Source organism: Danio rerio, chromosome 21 (genome assembly GCF_049306965.1).
Source record: "Danio rerio strain Tuebingen ecotype United States chromosome 21, GRCz12tu, whole genome shotgun sequence".
Taxonomy (NCBI): Eukaryota; Metazoa; Chordata; class Actinopteri; order Cypriniformes; family Danionidae; genus Danio; species Danio rerio.
In genome coordinates, this window is record NC_133196.1 from 12901928 (window position 1) to 12915407 (window position 13480).

At 32.0% G+C, this 13480-nt stretch overlaps 2 protein-coding genes and 1 long non-coding RNA gene across 4 annotated transcripts in view; 2 read left to right on the forward strand and 1 right to left on the reverse strand.

Annotated features, from left to right (window-relative positions):
• gtf3c5 (general transcription factor IIIC, polypeptide 5) overlaps positions 1–13480 on the forward strand; it is a 678526-nt gene that overhangs the window by 165366 nt on the left and 499680 nt on the right. The window lies entirely within an intron of this gene.
• On the forward strand, positions 1609–11446 carry cd8b (cd8 beta). Of its 2 annotated transcripts, XM_073935874.1 has the most exons (7): positions 1609–3218; positions 5859–6206; positions 8559–8651; positions 9578–9664; positions 10555–10588; positions 10933–10984; positions 11105–11446. In XM_073935874.1, the coding sequence occupies exons 1-6, from the start codon at positions 3173–3175 to the stop codon at positions 10949–10951; spliced, it is 627 nt and encodes a 208-aa protein (XP_073791975.1). In that variant the 5' UTR covers positions 1609–3172; the 3' UTR covers positions 10952–10984; positions 11105–11446. The 2 variants fall into 2 exon arrangements, with proteins under 2 accessions (XP_073791975.1, XP_001345248.4); XM_001345212.9 differs by having other exon boundaries at positions 10933–11446.
• LOC141379992 (uncharacterized) lies at positions 6332–13269 on the reverse strand. The gene is made up of 3 exons (XR_012397185.1): positions 12853–13269; positions 8764–8804; positions 6332–8616 (listed from the first exon to the last, which is right to left on the reverse strand). It is a non-coding gene; the product is annotated as an uncharacterized lncRNA (long non-coding RNA).

The following is a 13480-nucleotide window of genomic DNA, read 5'->3' on the forward strand; positions in this document are numbered from 1 at the left end:
TACAATGATTTTTGAAAAGTCATGTAACACTTATTTTTAATTGTAATAATATTTCAAAAATATTTGTGCTTTAACAGGATTTTTTAATCCAATAAATGCATTTATTGTATACCATAAGTTTAAATTTTGACCATTAAATGACATGACGGCAAGTAAATGTTCAGTTTTGCATCATCTCTACTTTTGAATTGCAGGCAGGATGAATTTACAGTATAATTCAGCAATACTTGATCTTCAAATGCTCTTGTATCAAACTTGTTGGATCTAACACCTGTATTTCTCACGTAGCGTTTGTACATCAAAACTATATGAACTTTTTTTTCCCTAAGCAACCACAGAGTTGAAAGCCCTCCGTCGACACTCATCGCTCTCTCTCTCCTCTCAAGCCCCTCAGAGATCTCCTGTTTTCAAAGAATCGTGTGGTTCGGCTCCCTGTGTCTCGACCTCCGAGGCGCGTGTGTTTTTCCCACATCCTCCCCTCTTCACGACCCTCCAGCAGCCCATGAGCCCCTGCAGACCTCCAGAGAGAGACGAGGCCCAACGAACAAACTCAAAACTCCTACACAGCAGCTTCAGCTTCCAGAGGCCCACACACTCGGGTTTCATTAGAACGCGCAGTGGAAAATAAGCTTGCTTATTCGCCTAAATATTGTGTATTGAAAAAAGTGATGCAAAAAAATGTGTGAATTATGTGCACTTTTGATTGTTCGTCCCGTAGAAACTGCAATCTAAAAAATGCTGGGTTGTCATAACTCCATGTCGAGTCAAATATAGACAACCATTGGGTTAAAAATGATTATTTCAATTGAATTGAAAAACTTTGTCCAAACAATGAGTTGTCCATATTTGACTTAACGTTGAGTGGACTATTGACAAACCCAATCGTTGGGTTAAAACTGATAATTAAAATATATTTAAATTATCCCAACAATGGGTTGACCATATTTGACCTAACGTTGGGTTAAAAATGGTAAATAAAATTAATAAAAAAAAATAAAATAAAATTATCCCAGCAATGGGTTGTCTATAATTTACTTAATGTTGGGTTGACTATTGACAAACCCAATCGTTGGGTTAAAAATGGTAAATAAACTGTATTAAAATTAAAATTATCCCAATAACGAGTTGTCCATACTTGATTAACGTTGGGTTGACTATTGACAAGCCCAATCATTGGGTTAAAAATGGTAATTAAAATGTATTAAAATTAAAAGTATCCCAACAATGGGTTGTCCATAATTGACTTAACATTGGATCAACTATTGACAAACCCGATCGTTGGGTAAAAAATGTTAATTAAAAGGTCAAAAAATTATCTTAACAATGGTTTGCCTATATTTGACTTAACGTTGGGTTGATTATTGACAAACCCAATTTATTTTCCAAATTTTAACTTTAATTTCTTAAGTAGATATTCAAACTGTTTAAAAAAAGGTTAACTTTATTATATATATATATATATATATATATATATATATATATATATATATATATATATATATATATATATATATATATATATATATATATATATATATATATAAAATAAATAGATAATAAATATTAATATACAGTATTAATGTAGACATTTAGACAGCAGAGCCAAAGTGTAATAACAACCAATAAATTATTGGGTTAAATCTGTATAATTGTACAAAATTGTAAAAAATAAATATACAAATAAATTTAAAATGTAATTTTGTTACATGTAATTAACTATAAATATAACTACACAAGGTTACACACATTAGCAGGCCCCGCTGTGTACTAAGATACGTTTCCCAATATTTAAAACACAATTCAGCCACCTGTCAGCCAAATCTGTCTTTTAATCATTTAAATTGACTCTTGAATAAATCCTACTGTCATACATGTTTCACTTGGCCCACGAACCACCAAAAACATGTCTAAAATATCTGCGATCTATCACCATCAGAAATAAAATAGCATACTTTATCAATGCTTAAAGATTAGGAAGTATTGTTAACACTTTATTTTAAGGTGCCTTTATTGCACATATGCAGTGTATTATTGTGTAATTACAATTAATAATGCATAATTACATGCACCTACACACATTATAAACCTAGAATAGGTTTATGTAATTAATTATTATTCTTTAGTTGTCAGAAAAATGACACAGGAACAAAAACACCTTAAAAAAAAAACAACTAAAGTATTTTGTTTCACCCTTTCTAGCAATAACGTGCTTACAGGCGGAATAATGAAGTGATTTTGGTAGCTTGTTCATCCCTTGCAGTATGTTGAGTATAATTGTGATTTTTTTCATCATGTCTGATATTTATCAGAAGTGTTTTCATATGTGTGTGTTTCAGATTTGGCGCTGTGCCAGCTGTGGTGCTTTGCGGACAGAAGCAGGTGTTTCTCAGGTCACGCAGCTGCGTTTGGGTAAAAGATCATCTTAGGAAATACGTTTAAGATTTAAATTCATTTTAAAATTAAAATAAAACACTTGAGGGACTCCTAAAGTATTGAATGACCAGTATTTTATATCTTTGATTTTTATTTTGTAAAATTGTGAAATTAGTGCTCAAATATTTTTAAAAATCATCCTCGGGTGTTTGGAGATCGTTTGTGTTCACATGTATTGGTTTGATTTCAACTACACTGGTTTTAAAGTCTGTAAACCTCTAATTTCTCTAGAAATCATATTTTTTTAGTCATGCTTTTTATTCAAACAAGGTTACGTCTTTAAAATGTGTTAAAATAACATCATACTTCCAGATGATTAAAGTTGACTCCATTTGCAAATAATCCACTGAACGTGAATAAAAACAAAATCACTAAATAAAGATAAAATTAATCAGAATTTGCCAAAATCAGTTTAAATTCCATCACTTTTCCTGTTCACATAATTAGGCACTTTAACAGAATTCTTCTGTTCAATGTTTTTCAAAAGCTGCTATTTACGTGATAACGAAACTAGAAACATGTATTTTTCCGAAAAAGACTCCTGAAAAACTCCTATTTCACTGATGTTTTATGTATTTGTGTGTTTCCTCTGACTCATTCTCTGATAGGCTGTCAGTAATTGGTTCATTGGCTTCACACACACATACACACACACCGGCCCTCCTTTCAGTGTGACACATGAAGAACAGAAAGAAAACAACAGACACACAGTTGACAGCTCACACACAGACGCCCAAAAATGACCCTGCATTGTGTGTGCTCTTGCTTGTTCATATTGACGGCAGGTAAGAACTTTATTTTGCATTATATCATTATATATTACTTTCAATGAGACCTGAAATTGAACGGCTACAGTGATATAAGCTCTGCATGACGAAGACTCAAATGTAAATCAATAACTGGCAATGTATTATAGCTTCTACTTAAATCCTGTCTTTTATTGGTGTGGCATTCTGTAAATACTGCATTGTCAATTTATATATTTGTATATTGTTTCTAAATATGTTACGATGGACTCTGATGGTGCGCTGTAGGCCTAAAGGTGTTTTCCACTCTAAGTCAAATACAAGATTTACTGCACTTAAAAATACAGGGTATGGAAACTGTATGTTTAATAACTTTGAAATGTAAATGGAAAGTTAATATTTAATACATTTAGAGTAAGTAGTAATAGTTTGTGGTATTGTTTGTTTTTCTCATACTGAGATACGGTAATATATTGTAATATAAGGTGATATATATTTTTGGAGTTCCGACTGATTGATTGTTAGCTACATTCTTAAAAATAAAGGTTGTTTATTGGTTTTAAGAGGAACGTTTAACATCTGTTGAACATTTGGATTCCCCAAAAGAGTTTTTATTTATTTATATATATATATATATATATATATATATATATATATATATATATATATATATATATATATATATATAGTGGGAAAAGGTTATTTATGTTAAGTAATCAAACATTGCTCAACTGTGGCGTCTTTGCAAAAAAAAAAAAATTGTAAAATATTTGTATTTTATATTGGAATCTTTATTTTTAAGAGAGTACAACAATTTTACGTATCTGATCATATAGAAAAGTGTTACGAGTTAGAAAATAATATGTTTATGTGAAGTAACAGATTTATTTGCATCTAACAGGTTTAATTATTCTAAAAAATGTTGTTGTTTTTTTTTTCGAACAAAAAACATATTTTATGTCTGGTTAGTTCTTTTGCTCAGTTAAGTTTCGATAACGATCCACTCTTTCAAACTAATAATCGGATTACAATGGTAGTCAGATTCACTCTCATGTTTTTACAAACTACTTTGTATTCCACACTGAAATGCATATTGTATACTTGCATTGTGATATATTATTTTTCAAACCATATATATCTATACTAATATGCATAAGCGGAGTGAAAAATAAATGAATTAAAACTGAATAGCTTTTAATTTCTTAAACAACCAGGTTCGGAATATATTTATTCCACAGTCATTTCCAAGATGACCATGTGGAGATTCATCGAGCTCAAACTGTGAAAGAACTCTTCATTTTCACACAAGAGTTGACCAGCTGTTGACCCCATTGAAGGTCTTTGGGACGTGCTGGAGTAGACTTTACAGAGTGGTTCTCCAAAGGGTTAGATATAGGAGGCGCTCTTATTGTATATACGAGATCACAAACAAAAAATAATATAAATGAATGTAATTGCAATAAACTGTGACACTGCATGAGGTTGTTGAAAACAATGGCACGATAAATGCACACCACAAAGGTAAAGGACGAAAAACAAAATAGACTGGACAGATTAGATTTTGGCCCCCATGCAAGCGCAGTAAGAACTATAATGCTTAATCCTTTAATATTCCCACGTAAGCCTACAGAACTTCAAAATTTCAAAGCAATTTCAAGGCAAGGCACTGATGAGCCAACTTTGTATAATCTGATTACGACTAAAATCTGGTTCGCTAAAGATTCTTTCTCAACCTCTTTTGGAATTTGAAGCAAAATCTTTTATATTTTTTTCAATTTTTTCTGACTTGTAATAAGAATATGTCAGTGTCAGGACAAAAAATGTGTGCCTTTTCCCCCTAGGCACTTATAAGAAAGGAAAGGTGTTTTGCAAGAGGACACAGACAGCATAGATGATCTACAATAGTGTTCTGTCTCTTCAGGTTTCCATTCTTACAAAACAAAAGGAAATCTTTGACTTCTGCATCTTCAGTCCTCTATGGTCTATTGTTGTCAGCTACAGTAGTTCTGTTACTGTTGTTTTTCTTATCACAGCTTGTAATTCTATTTAAAACACATGTTCCTGCATAGAAAAAAAGTAATGTGAGAGATATGTTCATATTCTTAGAAATAAAAGTTACTGAAATTTATGGTTCCAAGAAGAACCTTTTACATCACTTTCTATTGCACAAATATTCAATGGCATGACTGTTAAAACCACATGGCGTTATTTTGAGTTTGAGTTTATATACTAAAAAAAAAGGGTTTGTTGTTTGTTCAAACTACCTATTTAAAATAAGCTAAACAATACAGTTCTTGAGATTTTTTGACAACTTAATTGTTTTATGTTCAATCCACTTAAATTTGTAAAACACTAATAAGTTAACTGAAGTCCTTCATGTCCTTCAAAATCCGAACAGATAACATCTATACACTATAAAAAAAAGAAAAGTCACAACAACATATGTTTTAATGTTACTTAAACTTTTTTAGTAAGTTAGTCAGGTTTAAACTACTTTTTAGATTATACAAAATGTTAACCAGCCAGTTAAGATGAAGTTACTTGTAAAGTTTATTTGATTCAGCTTAAAAATGTAATGGAGCAATAAATGTTTTACTGTGTATTCATAAAATTTAACGAATATCTAAAATATTGGTAGTCAAAGCCGGACTAATGATTGTTCCCTTGTTTCTCCTAAAGCTTCTATGCTGCCTTCCTTCCAAGCGACGTCAGCTATTCGCTATCCAAAAATCAATGGCTCAGAAAGTCTGAACTGTGACTGCCCAGATCACGCCTGCCAGGAGGTTTTTTGGTACCGATACCTTCAAACGACAAACACTTTTCAGTTCCTAATGTACGTCAATAGCGCCGGCAGAGAGGAGATCGCAGAAAACCTGAACCATTCTCTCAAGGGCACGGTGTCCAATGGACCAAAGGTGTCCTACAACCTGCGCATCGCAGATCTACAGCGAGAAGATGCTGGCTTTTATTCCTGCATGTTTAAAGCCAAAAAGATAATGCCCAGAGGATATTACATAAAGCCTGGAGGTATGCTCTAGTGCCCTTCTATGCTTTCTTCTTGAGTTACAGCACCTGTGATTCTCAAGTAGTCAAAGTGCTAACATGCCCGATCCCGCTTATAGCTTTCTTAATCAGAGGGTATAGGATAGGGTGGTATGGCATAAGATCTTTAATGTATACATTTATTTAACATTTAGGTAGACCTAAATAGCATGGTATTACACTGTAAAAAAACTATTATTAACTTAAAAAAAATAAAGACACTGTAAAAAAAGGCAATTTTAAACCTATTGCTTTTGATGAGATTAGTTGACTTAAAAGTGAGTAAACCTGTTGCTTTTATTGCAATTAGTTGAATCAAAAGGTTAGTAAAATTGCCGCTTTTTTGTGATTGGTTGACTTTACTTTTAAAAAAAAGTGAGTAAACCCATTGGTTTTAGTGAGTTTGGTTTACTTTACTTTTTAAAAAGTAAGAAAAACCATTGCTTTTGATGTGATTGTTTGACTTAAAAGGAAGTAAACCTGTTGCTTTTAATGTGATTGGTTGACTTTACTTTGAAAAAGTGAGTAAAAAAATAGCTTTTAATGCAATTAGTTGACCTAAAAAGTGAGTAAAATTGCCGCTTTTAATGGGATTGGTTGACTTTACTTTTAGAAAAGTGAGTAAACCCATTGCTTTTAATGCGATTAGTTGACTTAAAAAGTAAGTAAACCTGCTGCTGTCAATGCGATTGGTTGACTTTACTTTAAAAAGTGAGTAAAACCACTGCTTTTAATGCAATTAGTTAACTTAAAAAGTGTTTAATCCTGCTGCTTTTAATGCAATTAGTTAGCTTAAAAAGTGTTTAATCCTGCTGCTTTTAATGCAATTGGTTAACTTAAAAAGTGTTTAAACCTGCTGCTTTTAATACGATTAGCTGACTTAAAGAGTGATTAAACCTGCTTCTTTTAATGCAATTAGCTGACTTTACTTAAAAAATTGAGTAAACCATTTTCTTAAAATGTTTATAAAACATATTGTTAAAATGATGTCAGCTTGTTGGCGTAACAGCCCAGTGGTTAGCACACTGACATGATGCAGAAGCGCTCCGGCCGTCCCAAGTTCTAATCCCAGCTCTTGGACCTTTCCCAATCCTACACCCTACCCCCCCCACACCCCTCTCCCACTTCACTTCCTGTCAGACTACTGTCATGTCAAACAAAGTCAAAAATGCCCAAAACAAATCTTTAAAAAAATAATAATAATAATAATGTCAGCTTTAACAGGTTAACTTATTTTTTAGGTAAAGTAACTAATCGCTTTTAAGTGTAATCCTGTTGCCATAAAAGCAACAGGTTGGCTTAAAAATAGTGAGTAAATTAATTGTAACTTAGAATGGTTAAGTTGACTTAATGTTTACAATTCCATCTAATTCGTTTGCTTCATAATTTAAAGCAACAAGTTGTCACTTTTTAAAGAAACTAATTTCATTTTACAGCAGACTTGCTTTGTCCGCTTTTTTGTTAATGAAACAAGTTATTTGCTCACATGAATCACACTAAAGAAACTGATAATATTTTTGTATGAAGTTTATAAGATCTTTAATGGTATTGTTCAATGGAAATGTTTAGGCTGAAGATACCAAAGCAGTGAAACCGAGACACTGAATGCTGGTTTAAAGAGTCATACTGGTAAAATTACACTAGGATTGAGGTTTTCATCCTTGACAGCATCTTTACCTGCAAGGTGGAGGTTTCATTATAACATTTTTTTTTAGGGTGCCTTGAGAATATGTCAAGATCAAGTAACTTAAAATAAGTGACTGATGGGTGTAAAACGGAAAAGCACCATTGTAATTTTTTGTTTTATTTTGCATTAATTTCCAGACATTTCCAACACTAAAACGTAACTGCGCAGTGGAAAATAGAACTAAAACAAAATACTCAACTCGCTAATCATGTAGCGATCTACATTTTCACTGTTTTTACAGACTTATTGTTTTCTCAGAGTGTTTACAAATTCAATGAATTGTTCAAATATGGCCTGAGAATCGTTTAGTTCATTTAGTCTAAGCAATCTTAAACCACCTGTAGGATCTTTAGTCTGAAAAATGTACATTAGTTGACTTGGTTGTAAGGTTTTTGGACACACTGGATGCAAATTTCGTATTTTTTCACAGAAATTTAAAAGCACAGAAATCTGGAGTGCATGAGAGGAAATTATTACTTTTAAATTTGGACTGAACCATTCAATATTTGTATTAGTCTTATGCATGTAATTTTTTTTGTCTTCATTTTATCAGAAAATGTTGTAAATGTAAATTTTTCATACAACAAATGTAAATCTTTGGAATCAGTATCCACAGTTATGTCCTGACGCTCTCTTTTCTTTGTTCTCAGTGAATCCTCCAACACTTCAGCCGCCAACAGTTAAGACAGAGAAACCCAAGAGAACCCCCTGTAATCATTGCAAACCCAACAGGACCACTGAAGGTTTGGATTAAGACATGCTTTTAAATGTTACTGATTTCTTGTTCTTTTAACCTGTACAACACATACACAATCTGATTTTTATGACTTTCTGGTTCCATTTAGACCTACATACCATGGTATGACTGCCTTGTCAAAAGACCTCGTCTTTTTAGCCTATACACGCACACACACACACACACACACACACACACACACACACACACACACACACACACACACACACACACACACACACACACACACACACACACACACACAAACACACACACAAATAAAACGATTATATAAAGATCCTTTTATGAAATTTGTAGGAACAAGAAATCTGAGAATTGCAAGTATTATCAGTTGTATTTAAAGGAATTTAATGAAATTATTTTAATTGCCCAAAATGGTGCAGATTACTAACTAAACAACATACATCACTTTAAATGAAGTGTCATGAATTCAGAAATGAAGTGCTGAATTTCAAGCTGTGTGTGTGTGTGTGTGTGTGTGTGTGTGTGTGTGTGTGTGTGTGTGTGTGTGTGTGTGTGTGTGTGTGTGTGTGTGTGTGTTGTGAATGAGCTAATCAGCAAATTACAACCCCAAAACTGATGTTAGAAAGTGGAAAAAGTGTTATATAGGCTTCATAGATCATTTTTGGCACATTAAAGTAAATAGAAAAGTTCAAATTGACCTGAACAAGAAGTGTGTAACTTTTTATAATGATTGCCTCCTAAAAAAATGAAATAAAAATAATAAAATAAGACAAAAACTGTCTAAAAAGAAATGATGTATATTTTGAGGGTCTTAAAACACATTTTCAAGCATTCATTGCTTATTAAGAGCTATAAAATTTTAGATTTTATTTCAGAATTTTATAGGTCAAAATTGTCCTGACTGTATTTTCAGCATTAATGTTTAGTTTGCTTGTATTTGTGTTTCAGGTTGTGAAAGTTCGGTGCTTTGGCCAGGCATCGGTGCTCTTCTGCTTTTGGCCATTGCTCTTGCGGGCACGCTTTACTACTTCAGTCGTGAGTACACACACAAACGGAGCTTGCAGATGTCTTTGTAGCATGGTACATGAAAGAAAGAGCTTGAGGACTTCAATTTTACCATGCAAGATGTTTAGTCTTTTGAAATTTTCAGATCTCCCATGCATGTACTGTATGCAGAAGTCCATTTCTGAGATACTTTTTTTAGTGCTTATAGTTCAGCTACGGATTAAAAGTTACAAACAATAACAAATTCCAGTTAAATAGACTTAAATAGGATAAAACATTTTAGATAAATTAAATTTGATGTGTACACGCAATAAAACATTTGTTGATGCATTACATTTTTTAAGTTTAATTAAATTAACTTTACAAGTAATTTCAACTTAACTGGCTGGTTAACATTTTGCAAAATCTAAAAAGTAGCTACAAAAGTTAAATCCTGGCTAACTCATTAAAAGTTTCTTAAATAATGCACCATTAAAACATATGCTGTTGACTTTTATGTAAAAAAAATATATTCTATACATTCTTTAATTCAAAGTTTAAAGTGTGTTTGAAAATTGTAGTATTTGTTTTACTATTTTAACTACAACAGTTTCTTCCACATTTAAATAAATCTTTTTTTAAATCATAAAAAGTGGCAGTTTTGTTAATATTCATTTTAAGAGAGCATGACAATGATTTAACTTCATAAAAGTTACAAAATAAATATGAAAAAGTATGAAAAGATTTATTTTTTTCTCTCTCTCTGTTATTATCTGTACAAATCACAATAATTTTAAGTGAAATCTGAAAGAAATGTCATTAGAAACTTTGAAATGAAAAAACAGATTAACATTTTACTCAGGCCAATATCTAATAAATCCATTAAATCCAAAGAAACTGAGGCATTCTCGTTAATATTTCAACTTTGTTTTTTTAAACAGGTTTACCTAAAAAGTGCAGACATCGATTCACCAAGTAAGTAAAAAAATGTTTATCTTTCACCTACATACTAAGATTTCAGTGTTTTCTTTATAAAATTAAACCATTTAGCCCATTTATGTTAGTTTGTGTAGTAAAAAAACATTCATTTAAATAATAATTGGGCCTTTCAAGCACGAAAATGAGCAAACAGAAAGCTTATGGATGTTAGTTAATGCTAATTTTTAGGTTTATTGACTTATTAGACTCAACCTAACTTTGATAACCATACAAACAAAAACATTGTAGACTATTTTGCCAGTATTGTATGCTTTATGAGCATAAGAAAACTTTTTAAGCATTAAAAAAACGAAAATTCACTGTAGTTTTTTTTTCCACAGGACGAATCCATTTCGATGAACAAAAATGAGACTCTTCATTTCCAAACAAAATGTATCTACAATTTTATAAAATAAATCTAATTACCTTAAAATCTATGCTTGTCTTTTAAACTGCATGTATTATATGACTCCTGACCTACAGTAAAAGCTTGCCATTTTTGTTCATTTTTAGGTGGTGGTCTTTTTTCCCTAAAAGTGGGCCTGTAGATACCAAGTATATTATGTTTTAAAATGTATTACGTTTATGTGTGAATTACAAAAACAGCTTCAATCTGCTCTTAGTTCTGTTATTACAGTATTCACCCTCAAAACTGAACTGATCTCACCTTAAACCTGGACTAAACCCAGCTGTTCGTCTTAAGAGACTTTATATATTTTTTTATTTTACTTTTACCATCAGTAATGAAATGTACAGTTTTTCTGATGTTCTTTTTTTCTGTGCTGATATGTTTATTATTCTGCTTCAGATGTTGTTTACAATCGTGTTTTAATTAAACTCTTGTATTTGAGCGTTGTTTATGTGCTTTAGGTGTCTCCCTGTCTTTGTGTGAGGGTGTGCTGGTTTGGGTGCTATCAAGTTTCCCTCTGAGGGTGTGTGTTGCCTTTATGAAACTATACTGAATTATACTGTCTGATCACAGACAAAAATGGTGGTTTGATATTTGCTGTTTTAGTTCAGTCTAACAGGTCATCTATGTACACATGGTGGTAGTCAGTGTTGGGGAAAGTTACTTTTGAAAAGTAATGCATTACTTTTAAGTATATATTGAATATTGAGTTACTCCCCTAAGTAACTAGTTGCCTTTTTATAGTAAGTAATGCGTTATGAGCAATTCCATCCAAATGTCAACCTTGCCATGATAACAAAATTAAATTTTCACCAAAATATCGAAACATTTCTGCGTTTTTTTCTGTAAGCAAATATTTTTCTGTGCTTTAAAAATACTCAAAAAGTCTCTGTCAATGTTTTCAAACTATTATATTTGATTTACACAAGTGCCAATTTCACATCTGTCACATCTATAATGAAGAGACGTCACATCCATAACGGAGCTTTTTCCTCATAAATGAAAATAATGTGAAATAAAGCAAATTATTAATTTTTGTTCTTTAATGAGCCGACTCTTATCCTTTTGATGAGCTTTATTTATTTTGGGTTGTGCCGTTTAATTCACAGAATTACTACAAAGTATGTTGTATACGGTAAACTTGCAGACTTTTTTCATCACATCCATAATTTATGTTTATTTTCCTCATTTAAAATAGAAAAAATGTTTACAGATTAATATTTTCTGCTCCCATAACTCTGTGGTTGTTTGTTTTGGAAAATATAAACAAATGTTTCAATAATGTTAACATATACTTTCTGAATTTATGTTTTAAGATTTTACTGCAAATGTCACATCCATAACGCTGGAATTGCTCTTATGTTACTTTTGTGAGACATTTCCTTAACTTTGCTGAGGCTTAATTTAACGTTAGTCTTATTAGTTAAGTAAAATCATTGTCCATTGAGAAAATACCCTTTTCCTTTTCATCAATGAAAATAATGAACCTATTCTCTCATTGAGTATGTTCATTTTAATTCAGCAATTTATTTTTCAAAAGTTAATCAATTAAATAAAAAGTAACTTATATTACATTTTAAAAAGTAACTCGTATCACTTATTTTTAAAGTAATTTATTACTTTACTCCTTACTTAGAAAAGTAATATTATTATGTAACTCACGTTACTTTTAATACGTTGCCCCAACAATGGTGGTAGTATATCTAATTCTAATTCTAATGGTCTGTCTCTAAAAGTAAGGGGGACGTTTCCCCGTCCCCTCCGGTTGCTACGCCCCTGGTAACGTTAAATATTAACGTTACTTCATTGTATATCTGGGTCTCGACGTGTGGTTTATGTTAGCTCAACTCACCTGTCATCAGTCCTCAGGTAGTTCACTGGTTGCTATTGCCAGGTTACATCTCCATTAACTAAAGATATGCGGGCTTTGTAGCTCCAATAACAGAAAATATTAGTTCATCATCAGTCTCGAGTCCTCGCGTTTCGAGTCTTCATTCAGCAAGTGACTTCACCGTTGATTGACAGTTGATACTGAGGCCGTAAAAAACGTATCCATTTCATACACTTCTCTCAGAAAAAAAGGATGAAATATATACCACCCAGCCTTTCTATATAGCAACTGTCTTCGTTGAAAGTCCCATACGAGCACATTTTCACCATGTTTCACTTTAAACAGCTAATCTTACACTTCATGCTTATTTTGTTTACACAGACGGTTTTGTTTGTCAAAATTGGCTGAATGTGACGGCGCACAGAATATCGGCGTTATGATTGGCCGGAACACCTGTCAATCAAACTGCCGGCGAAGTGGTCAGTTTTTTAAAGTGATGATCACAAATTTTTATGAATTAGCCACTCATTTACTTAAGTATATCGATACACAATATTGATGAATTGTTGTGAGATTGGAAAAGGTAACTGTGACTTATCTCAGAATTCTGTAAAAAAAAAAAAAAAATTCTCACAATTCTGACATTGTT

What these genes read in the sequence shown, in the direction of transcription:
- cd8b (XM_001345212.9), top strand. Translation starts at nt 3,173, where the DNA reads ATGACCCTGCATTGTGTGTGCTCTTGCTTGTTCATATTGACGGCAG. An exon ending in CTTGTTCATATTGACGGCAG is followed by an intron (nt 3,219 to 5,858) that starts GTAAGAACTTTA and finishes TTTCTCCTAAAG; the next exon opens with CTTCTATGCTGCCTTCCTTC. An exon ending in CACGCTTTACTACTTCAGTC is followed by an intron (nt 9,665 to 10,554) that starts GTGAGTACACAC and finishes TTTTTTAAACAG; the next exon opens with GTTTACCTAAAAAGTGCAGA.